At 41.1% G+C, this 14,657-nt stretch overlaps 1 protein-coding gene across 2 annotated transcripts; it reads left to right on the top strand.

Moving 5' to 3' along the window:
* The first annotated feature begins 799 nt into the window (after positions 1-799).
* On the top strand, positions 800-13,283 carry LOC117299676 (monocarboxylate transporter 12-like). Of its 2 annotated transcripts, XR_004520089.1 has the most exons (5): positions 800-1,628; positions 4,937-5,080; positions 6,001-6,846; positions 8,198-8,429; positions 13,103-13,283. XR_004520089.1 is itself a non-coding variant. In XM_033783227.1 (4 exons), the coding sequence occupies exons 1-4, from the start codon at positions 1,397-1,399 to the stop codon at positions 8,347-8,349; spliced, it is 1,374 nt and encodes a 457-aa protein (XP_033639118.1). In that variant the 5' UTR covers positions 800-1,396; the 3' UTR covers positions 8,350-8,591. The 2 variants fall into 2 exon arrangements, 1 of the variants encoding a protein (XP_033639118.1); XM_033783227.1 differs by lacking the exon at positions 13,103-13,283 and having other exon boundaries at positions 8,198-8,591.
* The last annotated feature ends 1,374 nt before the right edge of the window (positions 13,284-14,657 follow it).

Genomic DNA, 14,657 nt, shown 5'->3' with positions numbered 1-14,657 from the left:
AGCTGGGAAAATTGTTGGAATGGCGTCATGCTTTAGAAAAGAACTTTAATTTCTCTTCATGTCAAAATGTGTAGTGTACTCCGGAAGCACGACGGCTCGAAGTGTTTGCTGCACAGCGCTGGAAAAGACGTCGGACCGGACCACTTTGCAAACTGACCCCATCTTTAGTTGTTTTGCTGCATCCAGCAGCAATACACCTGGTCGAAATTGCCAGATGTTTGATGTTCGATCGAGGCAAAGTCTGCCTCGATTGACGTCACAAAAGGGGTAGGCGGAGTCACCCCCACACAACTTCAGTAATTGTTTTAAACATATAAGTCGTTAGAAACAATTACTCAAAAAAAAAAATTATTGTCAGAAACATATACTCTACTGTTTGAAGAAAAATAATTTATATTTCCAGGTGACTTTAAGAAAAAATGCTTTGTATTTAAAAAAAAAATGTGAAGTGTAAAAAAGTGTAGTTAAATGTGAACCTGTTTTTTTAATTTTTATATTGCTTAAATTTCTGCCATCGGCTGCCGTTGTTCAAATTAACCTTGAATCATACATTGAAAAACTCTGCGAACACAGGCGACGTATTGTATGCTTGTCAAACACGTATTATCCCTTTATTTGTAATGTGTCACAATAATAACACAAATAAGTGACCTCTAAAAAGCACCCAGGTTCGTCACGCATGACGCTTATGGCGCTTCCCAATTGATATTACATATTGACTAACTAAGGTAGAGGTGCTGCAGTGCACACAGTTCAATGAACGTTGAAACAGAATTATGAAGCGCACAGATGGGTTCAGAGTAGTTGTTTGAAAGAACTAGCGGAGGAAGCTTGGCGACGAATAAGAGGCAGATTTTTCTAGACAGATGGGCCTGCGTGGGAAAAGCTGTGGTCACCCCAAGAGTCGTGCGATCGGGAAACCTGAATAAGCACAGAGTGTGGTAACCGTATAGTCTGCGAGATAGTTGATATACTACAAAACTAATGAGTTGAATCAAACACTAACTTGCATGAGTTCGGTGAGTGACTACACTTTGAACAAGTTGGATCCAGTGTTTTAATGTTAAACGTTATGAAGGTACTTCATTGAAAATCGTTAATCTCAAAAAAGTAACTACCACCGATAACCTTTGTATGTAAGGTGGCCCATGGAGTACACTTTGTTGATCAAGCTAATGCTACTGACGACACGACACCACACAAGCAAACTCACGTAAGGGAAGTTTTATGCGGACTGTCCGCTTTGCCTCAAAGGTCGCGTAGTGCATTCATAAAACGTTTGTTAACTTAGTGTCAAACATTCAGAACAGAAACTCTGAGTTTGAGTTATATCTGCTTGCCGGTATCAAGGACTGTTGATTATCAAGTCGTTTATAGAATTGAAGGTTGTTTAAAAATGAAGCCCGGCTGCTTTAAAAGCGTTTTGCACTTTTCAATTGATACGTTACAAGATGGTGGTCTCCATGGTTGGATTGCTGTGTTGGGTTTGTTTACAACCAAAGTAGTTTGGAATATTTTGGTAAAAGGCCTGGGTATGATGTTACCTGCCCTACAAGAACAGTTCGACACTTCAACTTGGTTAATTGGCTGGATGGTTGCTTTTGTCAACGCAGGAGGATGTTTCACAGGTAAGCACGATTGAGTTTGTTTTGGGAATACGACGTTCAGCTCAAACTATCACGTTTACGTCGTTGATAATGGGTGCGTTCGTTTAGCTTCCCTTGGTCGACCCTTGACTGCCCCCGGTGCGTTCGAATAGCTTTGACGTCATTCTAGGGGCTCACCCGGGTCAGCCCTCAGTGCCCTGCTTGTGGAATGGGTCACTTGGGGGGGGGGGGGCTGGCCCCAGGTTCATGACGTCACTACGAGAGCGGTGAGTGGTCGTTCGTTTAGCTCTTGTCGAGGGCTCACCCGAGTGAGCACCGCGGGGTAGACCTAAGCCCGGTTCATACTTCCTGCGAATGCGAATGCGATACGAATGTTGACGTCACAAATTCGCAACGAATAATTCGCAGCAGTTCAACTTTGTTCAACTCACTTGCAAATATCGCTGCGAAAGGAGGGTTGTGACATCAAATTTACGTCAAATTCGCTTCGCATTCGCATTCGCATGAAGTATGAACCGGGCTTTAGGGAAGCTAAACGAACGCACCCTATGATTGGTTGGGTTTCAACGGGGACACTTTAATGAAGTCACCACTGTGACAGGTCTCACCGACCAGTTGGTTTTTCATCTGCCACATCTGGAAAAAAAATCCACTGGACCTGCTATTTCAGTATATCCTGTACTGGGGCATCTGTCAACACCTTAAAGTGGAATCGCAGACTTTGGCGCCCAATTTAGCCTGGGATTAGGAAAATAAAGCTAGTTAGTCCATGAGTGCGTGTCTTGGTGGTTGATATTACTAAACAGTTTTTGCATGGTAAAACAAAAATTAAATAATACCATCCACATTAACTCAGGATTATTATAGCATTATATAGTTATTTTCAACGAATTTGATTTCGAGTCTTATTTAGAATTTGAAGTCTCAAAATCAAACATCTGAAAGCACCCACTTTCGTACGAAGGGGGTGTTTTTTTTATTTCATTATTATCCCCTCGCAACTTTGACGACCGATTGAGCTCAAATTTTCACAGTTTTGTTATGTTATGCATATTATGTTGAGATACACTAACTGTGAAGATTAGTCTTTGACAATTACCAATAGTGTCCAGTGTCTTTAAACATCAATGCTCGAAAAGTGTTAACAAGCAAGTCAGTTCAGAACGTGTCTATCAGAATTTCCATTTTATTTTCACAAATTTTCAAACCCCCCTTCCGATTGTTCTGGCTATACCGAATAATTATGTGGGTAAAAGTGATCAGCTTCCTCGTAAAGTCTGTTTTGCTTTAGAATTGTTGTTATAAAAGACATCCTAACAACGCCACTAAAGGAGAGATTTGGAGCCAAGACTGTGTTGACAATGAGTGGATTAGTTGCTGGTATCTATGGTGGCTTTAAAAGGGACATCGCAAATATATATTGACGCCAATATTGACGCCAATATTCACGACTTGGCCCTATGTCGCAAATATTGACGCCAATATTGACGCCAATATTCACAACATGGGTCAAATGTCGCAAATATTGACGCCAATATTGACGCCAATATTCACGACATGGGCCCTATGTCGCAAATATTGACGCCAATATTGACGGCAATATTCACGACATGGGCTCTATGTCGCAAATATTGACGCCAATATTGACGCCAATATTGACGCCAATATTCACGACATGGGCTACACGTCACAAATATTTACGCCAATATTGACGCCAATATTCACGACATAGCCCAAGTCGCAAACCCACTCAGGCGTGAATTTTTTTAAAGCTACTTGGGGAGTCTGTTTCCCACACAGTCTGGCACCCAGACCCACCGATCTCTGGCTGTACTTTCCTACGCATGGCGCGGCGCAGCACGAGTAGTCCTTGTTGTATGTGTACATTGTTTATGTTGCATGCAGCGCTCTGTTTTGCTGGCGGTGCACGACGTGTTCGAAGATCTTTTGCTGAATTTAACCCGAGTTTTTATATTATTGTCAGAGCGCGCGAGCGAGATCGGGACCAGTGCGCCAGACTATTTTCTTGCCCATCCAGCTACCTAGGTTGCTAAAAAAAACAATGAATATTCACGCCTGAGCTGGTTTGCGACTTGGGGCCCATGTCGTGAATATTGGCGTAAATATTTGCGACTTGGGGCCCATGTCGTGAATATTGGCGTCAATATTGGCGTAAATATTTGCGACGTGTAGCCCATGTCGTGAATATTGGCGTCAATATTGGCGTCAATATTTGCGACTTGGAGGTAATGTCGTAAATATTGGCGCCAATATTGGCGTCAATATTCGCGACTTAGGTCATGTCGTGAATATTGGCGTCAATATTGGCGTCAATATTTGCAACTTGAGGCTATGTCGTAAATATTGGCGTCAATATTGGCGTCAATATTTGCGACATAGGGCCCATGTCGTGAATATTGGCGTCAATATTGGCGTAAATATTTGCGACGTGTAGCCCATGTCGTGAATATTAGCGTCAATATTGTCGTCAATATTTGCGACATAGGGCCCATGTCGTGAATATTGGCGTCAATATTGGCATCAATATTTGCGACTTTGGGCCAAGTCGTGAATATTGGCGTCAATATTGGCGTCAATATTTGCGACTTTGGGCCAAGTTGTGAATATTGGCGTCAATATTGGCGTCAATATTTGCAACTTGGGGTAAAAGTCACGAATATTGGCGTCAATATTGGCGTCAATATATATTTGCGATGTCCCTTTAAAGCCACCATAGGTATCTCCATGATAACTGCGTCATCACTATCCATTTTATACGCAATCACCTTCATCTTTGCCCTGTTTTCTTTAACATTTTGCTCTTTCCGAACAGGTGTCTACCCCACTAAAGGAGAGATTTGGAGCCAAGACTGTGTTGACAGTGAGTGGATTAGTTGTTGGTATCTCCATGATAACTGCGTCATCCCTATCCATTATATACGCAATCACCTTCATCTTTGCCCTGTTTTCTTTAACATTTTGCTCTTTCCGAACAGGTGTCTACGCCACTAAAGGAGAGATTTGGAGCCAAGACTGTGTTGACAGTGAGTGGATTAGTTGCTGGTATCTCCATGATTATTGATAACTGCGTCATCCCTATCCATTGTATACGCAATCACCTTCATCTTTGCCCTGTTTTCTTTAACATTTTGCTCTTTCCGAACAGGTGTCTACGCCACTAAAGGAGAGATTTGTAGCCAAGACTGTGTTGACAGTGAGTGGATTAGTTGCTGGTATCTCCATGATAACTGCGTCATCCCTATCCAGTTTTGTTTGCAATCACCTTCACCCTTACCCTGTTTTCTTTAACATTTGCTCTTTCCGAACAGGTATCCTAGCAACGCCACTAAAGGAGAGATTTGGCGCCAAGACTGTGGTGACAGTGAGTGGATTAGTTGCTGGTGTCTCCATGATAACTGCGTCATTCCTGTCCAGTTTATACACAATCACCTTCATCCTTACCGTATTTGCAGGTTAGTATTACAAGACTCTGTTATTACGAAAAAAATGTGTCCGCATATTGAAGATTGGGGAAAGTTCTTAATTTCAAATAAAAATCAACCAAACTTGACAAAAACCACAAGTGTACGTTTAGTGTATAAATCTATAGAAATTGTGTACTTTTTGTCCTACAAAAAGTACCTATACCCTTTAAAGGCAGTGGACACTATTGGTATTTCCTAGTAAAAGTAATTATTAGCATAAAACCTTACTTGGTAACGAGTAACGGGGAGAGGTTGGTAGTATAAAACATTGTGAGAAACGGCTCCCTCTGAAGTGGAGTCGAGAAAGAAGTAATTTCCACAAATTTGATTTCGAGACCTCAGATTTAGAGTTTGGAGGTATCGAATTCAAACATCTGAAAGCACACGACTTCGTGTGACAAGGGTGTTTTTTCTTCCATTATTATCTCGCAACCTCGATGACCGACTGAGCTCAAATTTTCACAGGTTTGTTGTTTTATGCATATGTTGAGATACAGCAAGTGAGAAGACTGGTCCTTGACAATTACCATTAGTGTCAAGTGTCTTTAAAGGCACTCAACACGTTTGAGCTTTAATTTGAAAATTTGAGCTTAATTGGTCATCAAAGTTAGGAGAAAATGATGAAAGAAAAAAACACCCTTGTTGGACGAATTTGTGTGCTGTTAGGAATAAAAGACTCAGTTTCTGGCAAGAAGTTTTTTTTTTTTTTCATGAGAAATTACCTCTTCATTAAAATCTTTGCTACTTCAGAGGGAGCCCTTTCTCACAATGTTTTATACTATCAACAGCTCTCCATTGCTCATTACAAAGTAAGTTTTTAAGTTAATATTTGTTTTGAGTAATTACCAAACGTGTACCTTCCCTTTAAACATAACTTATATTTCCAGCTTGTGTGTTCTTTGTTATAGGATCAGCTGTTGGCATATCATTCGTGATAACGAAGCATCTGATTGGAAGCTGTTTTAATAAATCTGTCACAACAGCCTATGGCGTGGCGGGCCTAGGCAGCTCTGCTACCTTCCTTGCTGTTGTTCCCTTGATACAGCTTTTCCTGGACATCTACGGCTGGAGGGGAACAATGCTTCTACTTGGAGCATTATCATTACATCTCGCTCTCGTTGGAGCTCTGATGAAACCACCTGCAGATAGTGGGAGTCAAGATGGTTATGAGGCAGCTCTCACAGACGAGGAGCAATTAGAGACAGAGGCAGACAAAGTGGCACCAAGCAACCGCTTTGGCTGTTCTTGTTTTGCCAAAGTCTTTTCATTAACTAGAGATACATTCCAGCTTGAAGTGTTCTCATCCATATCCTTCTTGCTGGTTTTATTTGTGTTCATCGTGATGGAACTAACGTATTGTTCGTGGTTAATTTACTATGTGCAGTACACTACTGTGTCGAAAGGATTCACACTGGTAGACGCCTCACATTTTGTTGTCGCATATGGAATAGGGAGAACAATAGCTTCCATTGTGATTGGTCCATTGTTTCAAGCTGTGCATGTTGTCAGCGCATACGTATGGCTTACTGGATCTTTACTTATAGTCGCCATTTATTATGCTGTCGATCCATGGTTGACGTCATATTGGCCGATTGTTGCGAGTACTTTCTTTTATGGAAACGCTCTCTCAATAGCTTTTATACTCATAGATGTTGTCACTAAGAAGATATTCGGTAAAGAACGGTTGGGGCATGCTGTGGGGTTAATGGGACTTTCGTCAAGTGTGACGTCACTCCTTCTATTATATTTTCCAGGTGAGTTTTTGTTTTCGTGTGCAGCGACAACACCAACACCAACAGACTACAACAATTTTCAAAATGAAGCACAGTTATTGCTAAACATAACTTTTCAAAGTCAAACTACAATAAATTGTACAATTTATTCAGTTCCCGTTAACCCTGGAAAGCGCCCACTATAGTTTGCGAACGTGGAATCGTTGCTGTGTGATTGCTGCAGTCCCTATGGGGTTTTCACATATAATAATTGAGTTCTGAAATATGAAAAAAAAATGTTTTAATGCTTTTTCTAATTTCCTATGAATGCTTTACGATTCCTGAGGATTTAATTTTTGATTTTTGGGGTTGAACAAAGAATTGACTAGAGTGGGATTCGAACCAACGACCTCCGGATTAACGTTTACCGATTAAATTACCCAGTCAGTTTCCCTTGTGGTTTATATTGATTATTTAATTTTTGAAGATTTTTTTTTTACCATACAAAAACTGTATAGGGACAGCAATATCCAAGACAGGCACTGACGGACTAACCAGCTTTATTCTTCCTAACCCCATGCTAAACTGGGCGCTAAAGTCTGCGATTCGACTTTGAGGTGTTGACAGATGCCCAAGTACAGGCTAACATGAAATAGCAGGTCCAATGGATTTTGTTTTTCCAAATGTGGCAGATGAAAAACCAATTAGTCAGGGAAAAGGTCAAACAAAGCAAGGTTTTGTTGATGATTGCAAAACACTAACAGACTACAACAAATTTCCCAAATGGAGCACATATCTGATGAAACACGACTTTTGAAATTCAAACTATAGTGAATACAATATCTTCGTTTCTTTTAGACCAAAGTCAAGCGAAGCATTCAAACTTGTCCGTAGATTTACATTAAACTTACTCAGTTTGAAGATAATGATGGTAGAAAGCTTCCCTTAAAATATTACTTGCTGAGGTGTTGTTGTTTGTGTGGAATGAGTAAAACAATGTCAGCATGTCACGCGTAAAAACGTATTCACTGGTTAATAATAAAACGTTTTTTGCATGCGAAATAGTTTTCGTCTCACTAAGAGTGAGACGAAAAATATGTTGGTGACTATTTTTTCTCATTTCTCAAAAACTACACCACCTCAGCAAGTTATATTTTAAGGAAAAATGTATACCATCATTATCTTGTTAATCTGTGGACATGTTTTGTGTTTTAAAAAAAGTACCCAAATCCCTTAACACAGTTGCCTTTTAAGTCGCGTCATGTAGTTAACAGTTGGTTAAATGGATGTCTGCTTTTTACTGCTAATTGACTATGAGTTGTTTCAATTATTTTAGTGTCTTTGTTTCTAAGTTTCTCACATTGTGATATTTTGTTTTGTGTATACTATCCAGGATTGATTTACGACTTAACCGGAGACTACACCGTGGCTTTCAGTCTAATGGCTGGTGTACAGTCACTGGCTGTTGCTGCTGCACTTGGTTTGCGCTGGAGGCAGAAACACCATCCCAGTTCATCTGAGGCATCCCATCTAGGAACTACATAGTTTTTACACATATATCGTAACCGAAGGGCTTCAAAACAATGTGAGACTTTTGGAACGCTTGGTGGCAGCAGACTTACCAGGTAAAATCCACACGGGGAAGCTAATCGAACGCACCCGATATCTCCGTAATATTCACTACATCAATCACTTTAGCGGTAACAACGCGACAGGACTAATTTGGTTTGCGGTAACACCATGTGTGTATCTACAATCCAGGAGAGTTTGTTCTTTAGAGAACTGTCTTTCTTTATTCTACTACCGTGGAGTAGATTTATCGGATTGTTCGGGAGACTTCTCAGTTCTGAAAAAAAAATGTCCTGCTTTTTACCTACTATCCGGGCGGAAGGTAGCGAGAATTGGCGGGAACTACTATGCTTAAAGCCATTGGACACTTTCGGTAAACAGTATAGTCCAAGACCCACACTTCGTGTATCACAACTCATTATAAATAACAAACCTGTAAAAATTTAGGCTCAATCGGTCATCGGAGTCGGGAGAAAATAACGGGAAAACCCACCCTTGTTTCCGCACGTTTCGCCGTGTCATGACATGTGTATTGCAATGTAAATCTGTGGACATTGTGTTTTTTGTTAGGAAAAAGTACATAATTATACCCTTTAAGATTGGTTGGCTTTATCACATGGTGTAGTGCAGGCTGTGAACCAATGATAAGAGTAAAACTGCAAACTGCAAATGTTGATAAAGGAGATTGTTAAAATAGCTATTTAAAAAGTCATTTTGAGGGTGAAAGTATTATATCACTTGGTGCCGGTTGTGGATTTTTAAAATGCTAGCCTTGCTCTAGGCCACCAGTCGCATTATTCACTCCAAAAGAGACGCCGTTGTAAACCCACCGTATACTGTGCGTGTATTGTGTGTAATCACACCGCGCCACCCACCCGTATACACTGTCGGATCGCCCAGCACCCGCCGAACGACTACTGTGTACAAGTCATTCGCACACGTACCACTATATCCGTCAGCGGATACCGCTTAGGCCGACGCATGCGGATAGTGTATGGGGCGTCGTGTGGTGATAACATCGCACAGTGATTGGTGGGTTTTTACAGCGGCGGTCTTTTTCGGAGTGAATAATTCGACTGCCTTGAGCAAGGCTGTTAAAATGCTAAAAAATTAAGTACTTTTAATACACATACAATGAAATTGAAAATTGTTTACAAAGTGTTAAAATCTGATTGAGTATAAGGACACTTTGATCTGATTTGGCACTTATAGAGCTATAAAAAGCGTCTGACAACGCTGGTTTATGAAATGGATATTGTTATAAAGGATGTTCTAAAAGTAGAAAGATCCACTCAAAACTCGACTTGAAATTGACCTGGTGAACTTACAATATAAGCCATGCTTCGACACGCGGTATCAAGTACTGTTATGTACCGTGCATGCAGTATAGTATATATTATTGAGTTCTTGAATTCAGAGCGGGCCCGTGCTTGCGTAAACATCCATTGTCAGCCATTTCGTAGAACCAACTTGTTTGACTCCCACAAAATGGTGGACCGTGTTATTTCACGAAATGATATCTATACGCAATTTCAAGATACAGGTCTACAGTTGTGGATTTTAATATCATACGTAAATCAATATGAAACTGTAATCAACTAACTACCTCAAGGTATTGTTTTCTGACAATAAGTATGTACTAACAATAAAATGTGCACTAAATTAAATTCAAGCTTTTCTTCATCGCATTATGTACAAAAGCTCAGTACTAGTCTTGATGCAAGACGTTTCTCGTTTTCCTTTCACGCACAGCGCGGCCAACTCACCAACAGCGCCCGCATCGCCCGTATATACTCACCAAAATAAGCCCACTCAGGCGTCACACTAGAATAACGCCATAGACCTGCCTCCAGACCGGCGTGTATTTTCACCTTTGACCTACATTCATTTCACATAGAGATAGATACGCAGTCAAAGTTTATTGCGGATTGACAGCAGTGTACTTTTTGGGCATCTATGGAAAGCTCATGTCACTGCACGTTTATCGATGATATCACTGTATCCAATGGAATCATTTGATCCGAAGAGCAGGGACCTGTCTTTGTCATTGCGGATAAATACAGGGTCCCAGTCTAACTCACTACATCCATGCACTCACCGCTCGCGTGGCGTTGAGTTCGCTGGTCCCCCATCGCCTTGCTTTAACCAAAGGCAATGGGATGGGCAAACGTATCATGCACTGTCGTTGGTTTAATAGTTGACCGTCCCATCATGCATCACACTCACACTGCACCATGGGTGCGTTCGTTTAGCTTCCCTGGGTCTACCTCGGGTGAGCTCCTGACAAGAGCTAATCCAACGATCACACTCGCCCTCTTGTGGTGACGGCATGCACCTCAGGTCACCCCCATGTGGCCCACTCCACAAGCAGGGCACTTGGGGCTCACCCGGGTGAGCCTCGTCTAAGCTATTCGAACGTACCGGGTCGACCCAGGGAAGCTAAACGACGCAGCCCATAACAAGAATCTGTGCAAGCGATTAGCCCATCCCAGCGGTCCTGGATAGACTGGCCGCTGGGGACGAGCGAAGGCGTTGAATGGGCTAAAGTCAGCTGGGTATTGTACGTGCGGTCGATGCGGGCGGTGTTGGTGAGTTGGCTGTGCTGTACGTGACTGGAAAACAAGAAACGTCTTGCACCAATACCTGTTCGTCGTTAAATAATTGTTTTTGATCTGTACATCTAATAGTGGATCATAAATAAATAAAAAAATTATTCATGTAAACAAAAGATCTATGCTAATTTAGTTGACTATTAAACTCACTGAACACTTTTGTATTGGTAAATTGTCAAAGACCAGTCTTTTTACTTACTTGGTGTATCTCAACATAAGCATAAAATAACAAGCCTGTGAACATATTGGCTAAATTTGTCATCGAAGTCGCGAGAAAATGATGAAAGAAAAAAAACACCTTTGTTGGACGAATTTGTGTGCTTTCAGATAGGAATAAAAGACCTCTGGCTAGAAGTATTATTTTAGTGGGAAATTACCTCTTTCTCAAAACTTATGCTACTTCAGAGGGAGCCGTTTCTCACAATGTTTTATACTATCAACAGCTCTACAATGCTCATTACCACGTCAGTTTGTAGGTTAATACATGTAATTGTTTTGAGTTATTACCAAACGTGTTCCTTTCCTTTAATTGTTCAGGTTCTTGATCTCCTCCTGGTTGAGGAGGCGATCAAAAACCATGAGATTGCTGTACGCAGCTGAACCACTGTACGTATCAGATTTGTATGCTTGCCTACATGTGTTGGTCATACCCAAGTACAGCCTAGTACAACCATCAACACTACTACCACTCTGGGTGTTGATTTTATTCCCATTAATTAATTCCCCATCAACGTAAAGCTTCAACACATTCATTTCAATCGTTAGCACCAAGTGAAACCAACTCTGTAATGGGATCTGTGACTGTTGGTATTTGTTGGCCATTATGGATGTGGCCGTACGCACACGCAATACAAACTTATTTGTTTTGCTTTTGTACAAAAACGCAACACCCCTGGCTATACCGGTTTGTCCCCCGGAGCTTATGTAGTACCGGTTCTCTGTAGTGAAGCCTGATGACGTATCTATCTTCAGCCATAAAGACCACGTCATAGATTTACAGAGACCCGGGTCGGAGATACAGGTATTATTGAAGTCGCCAAGATCCAGGTATGAACCGACCTCAGCATACACTGCGCATGCGTGACCAGCTACATAAGGACCAGGAACCATCTTCACAAGGTCAAACTTCCCTCTGACGTCATACTCGGTGCTGATGACCGTAGTAGAGTTGCATTGTTCAGGGTTGCCGTCTCGGCGAAGCGATCGGTTGAGAATTAAGTGCTTCTCGAGGAGATCTGTAGGTTAGTTTGAGAAATCATACACTCGTTTTGAATTGTATGTTAAATTACACATGGTTTGGAACCGTTCAACGCGCAATGTTTTTGAAAGCAAGGGGCGCGCTTGATGGTAATGTCTTACACTTACGGATGTATATTCGATTCGTCCTGCACAGTTTGTATCGGCTTTATGTTTATGTTGTTGCGCCTTAGTTTTTAAGTTGCTTCAGAGGTAATACGGCTCCTTCAAAGGCAGTGGACACTATTGGTAATTACTCAAAAACTATTTGCATAAAACTTTTCTTGGTAACGAGAAATGGGATAGGTTGATAATATAAAACATTGTGAGAAACGGCTCTCTGAAGTAACGTTGTTTTCGAGAAAGGAGTAATTTTCCACGACTTTAATTTCGAGACCTCAGAATTAGCTTTTGAGGTCTCGAAATCAAGCATCTTAAAGCCACACAACAACGTGTGACAAGGGTGTTTTTCCTTGTATAGTTATCTCGCAACTTAAACGACTAATTGAGCTCAAATTTCAAAAGGTTTTTTTATTATTATTTGTATGCACATGTTGAGATACACCAAGTGCGAAGACTCGTCTTTGACAATTACCAATAGTGTCCAGTGTCTTCAAAGGTCATATTGGCCGTGGTGACTGTTTTGGGTATGAATTATTATACACCAAAAGTAAAACGTTTGAAAGCGCCATCACACGGTCAAAAGTATGGCGCATTACGTACGCAGGAAGGTATTTCCAAAAAAGGAAAACACAGTCTGAGAAGCGTCACCGACAGTAATGACCTTGTTTTTTTGGGCAAGACATCTGAAACATTTATTTTTACTTAGACAGTGTCGTGAAGTGATCTCCTAAACATTGTTTTGTTTTCTTTCTTTTCAGATGTGCATTACAATATTAACTAAAGTTGTTACGCCAAGCACATTAACAAGGTATTTTTTGTTTTAAATATGTAAAAGTATCGAATGGTCTTCATTTCAACATTAAAGCCATTACAAACGCCTTTCACAAGCATTTTACAGGCACTTCCGGTTTAGAGAGGTACCAAGGTCAAGAAAGGGTCACCAACCAATACATTTTTGTGAGGTACTGCAGCCCTTTCATATGTTGTATAGATTGTCAATTAAGCTTATGTGGTTGAGGAAATAATATGAACTTTAGACTGTAGAAGAGATGAACTAACCGACGGTGGAAATGTATGATTCAAAACACCTTAAAGGTCGTGGACACTATTGGTAATTGTCAAAGTCTAGCATTCACAGTTGGTGTATCTCAACAAATGCATAAAATAAGAAACCTGTTAAAATCTGAGCTCAATTGGTCGTCAAACTTTCGAGATAATAATTAAAGAAAAAAACACCATTGTCACACGAAGTTGTTTGCGTTTAGATGGTTGTCGTGACCTCAAGTTCTAAATCTGAGGTCTCGAAATCAAATTCGTGGAAAATTACTTCTTTCTCAAAAACGTTGGCACTTCAGAGGGAGCCGTTTCTCACAATGTTTTATACCATCAACCTCTCCCCATTACTCGTCACCAAGAAAGGTTTTACGCCAACAATTATTTTGAGTAATTACCAATAGTGTCCACTGCCTTTAAACACGGACTTTACACGAAGCTACATAGCGCGCCCTAGTGCACTGGAGCGTGACTCTGCACCGCGCACACTACACGTTGAACGTGTGTTACGCACGATTGTGTCCGACGGGAAACAATGGTTTGTGGGACACAATGGGTCGGACACAATGGTTTGTAGGACACAATGGGTCGGACACAATGGTTTGTAGGACACAATGGGTTGGACACAATGGTTTGTAGGTCATAATGGGTCGGACACAATGGTTTGTGGGACACAATGGGTCGGACACAATGGTTCTACGGACACAATGGGGCGGACACAATGGTTCAAAAATGATGTCGGACTTAATCGTCACCGTCGGACACAATCGTGCGTAACAAACGTGTAAACTATGTAAGCACCACCAATGGGGAAAATACATAATTCATGACGCATGATTTTTAATTCCATCAACCATGATGAACACACTGTCGAAATGGGGTTACTATCAAGCGTTTTCGCAGTTTTTAACGATTCACCTCTTTTTTTTTCTTAAACAAATAATACTTGGCGAGACAACTAACCTGTGCAGTTGAGCCATTTTCGGATCTCTTCTGCGTTGTCACTTTGCATGAAGGTGTCATAATAGGTAACGCTGTAGTGCCTGCATGGTGTGCGAGTATTCAGACCACCAACACGAAGCCTGGTGCACTTACAAGGGTCATCAACAGGAATGACCCAGCGGTATCTATTGCCTTCATTAGGGTCCCGCTCTTGTCCAATCGAACAATCGAAACCTGAAACAAAACCATATACCATGAACAAAGAAAACGTGAAAAAAAGTTAAAAAGTGAAGTTTAAAGTGTTATTTTGTCCAGCGG

This window comes from Asterias rubens, chromosome 14 (assembly GCF_902459465.1).
Source record: "Asterias rubens chromosome 14, eAstRub1.3, whole genome shotgun sequence".
In the NCBI taxonomy this organism is placed as follows: domain Eukaryota; kingdom Metazoa; phylum Echinodermata; class Asteroidea; order Forcipulatida; family Asteriidae; genus Asterias; species Asterias rubens.
Note: the sequence above shows the minus strand (reverse complement) of the source record. Positions and strands in the feature narration are given on the sequence as shown.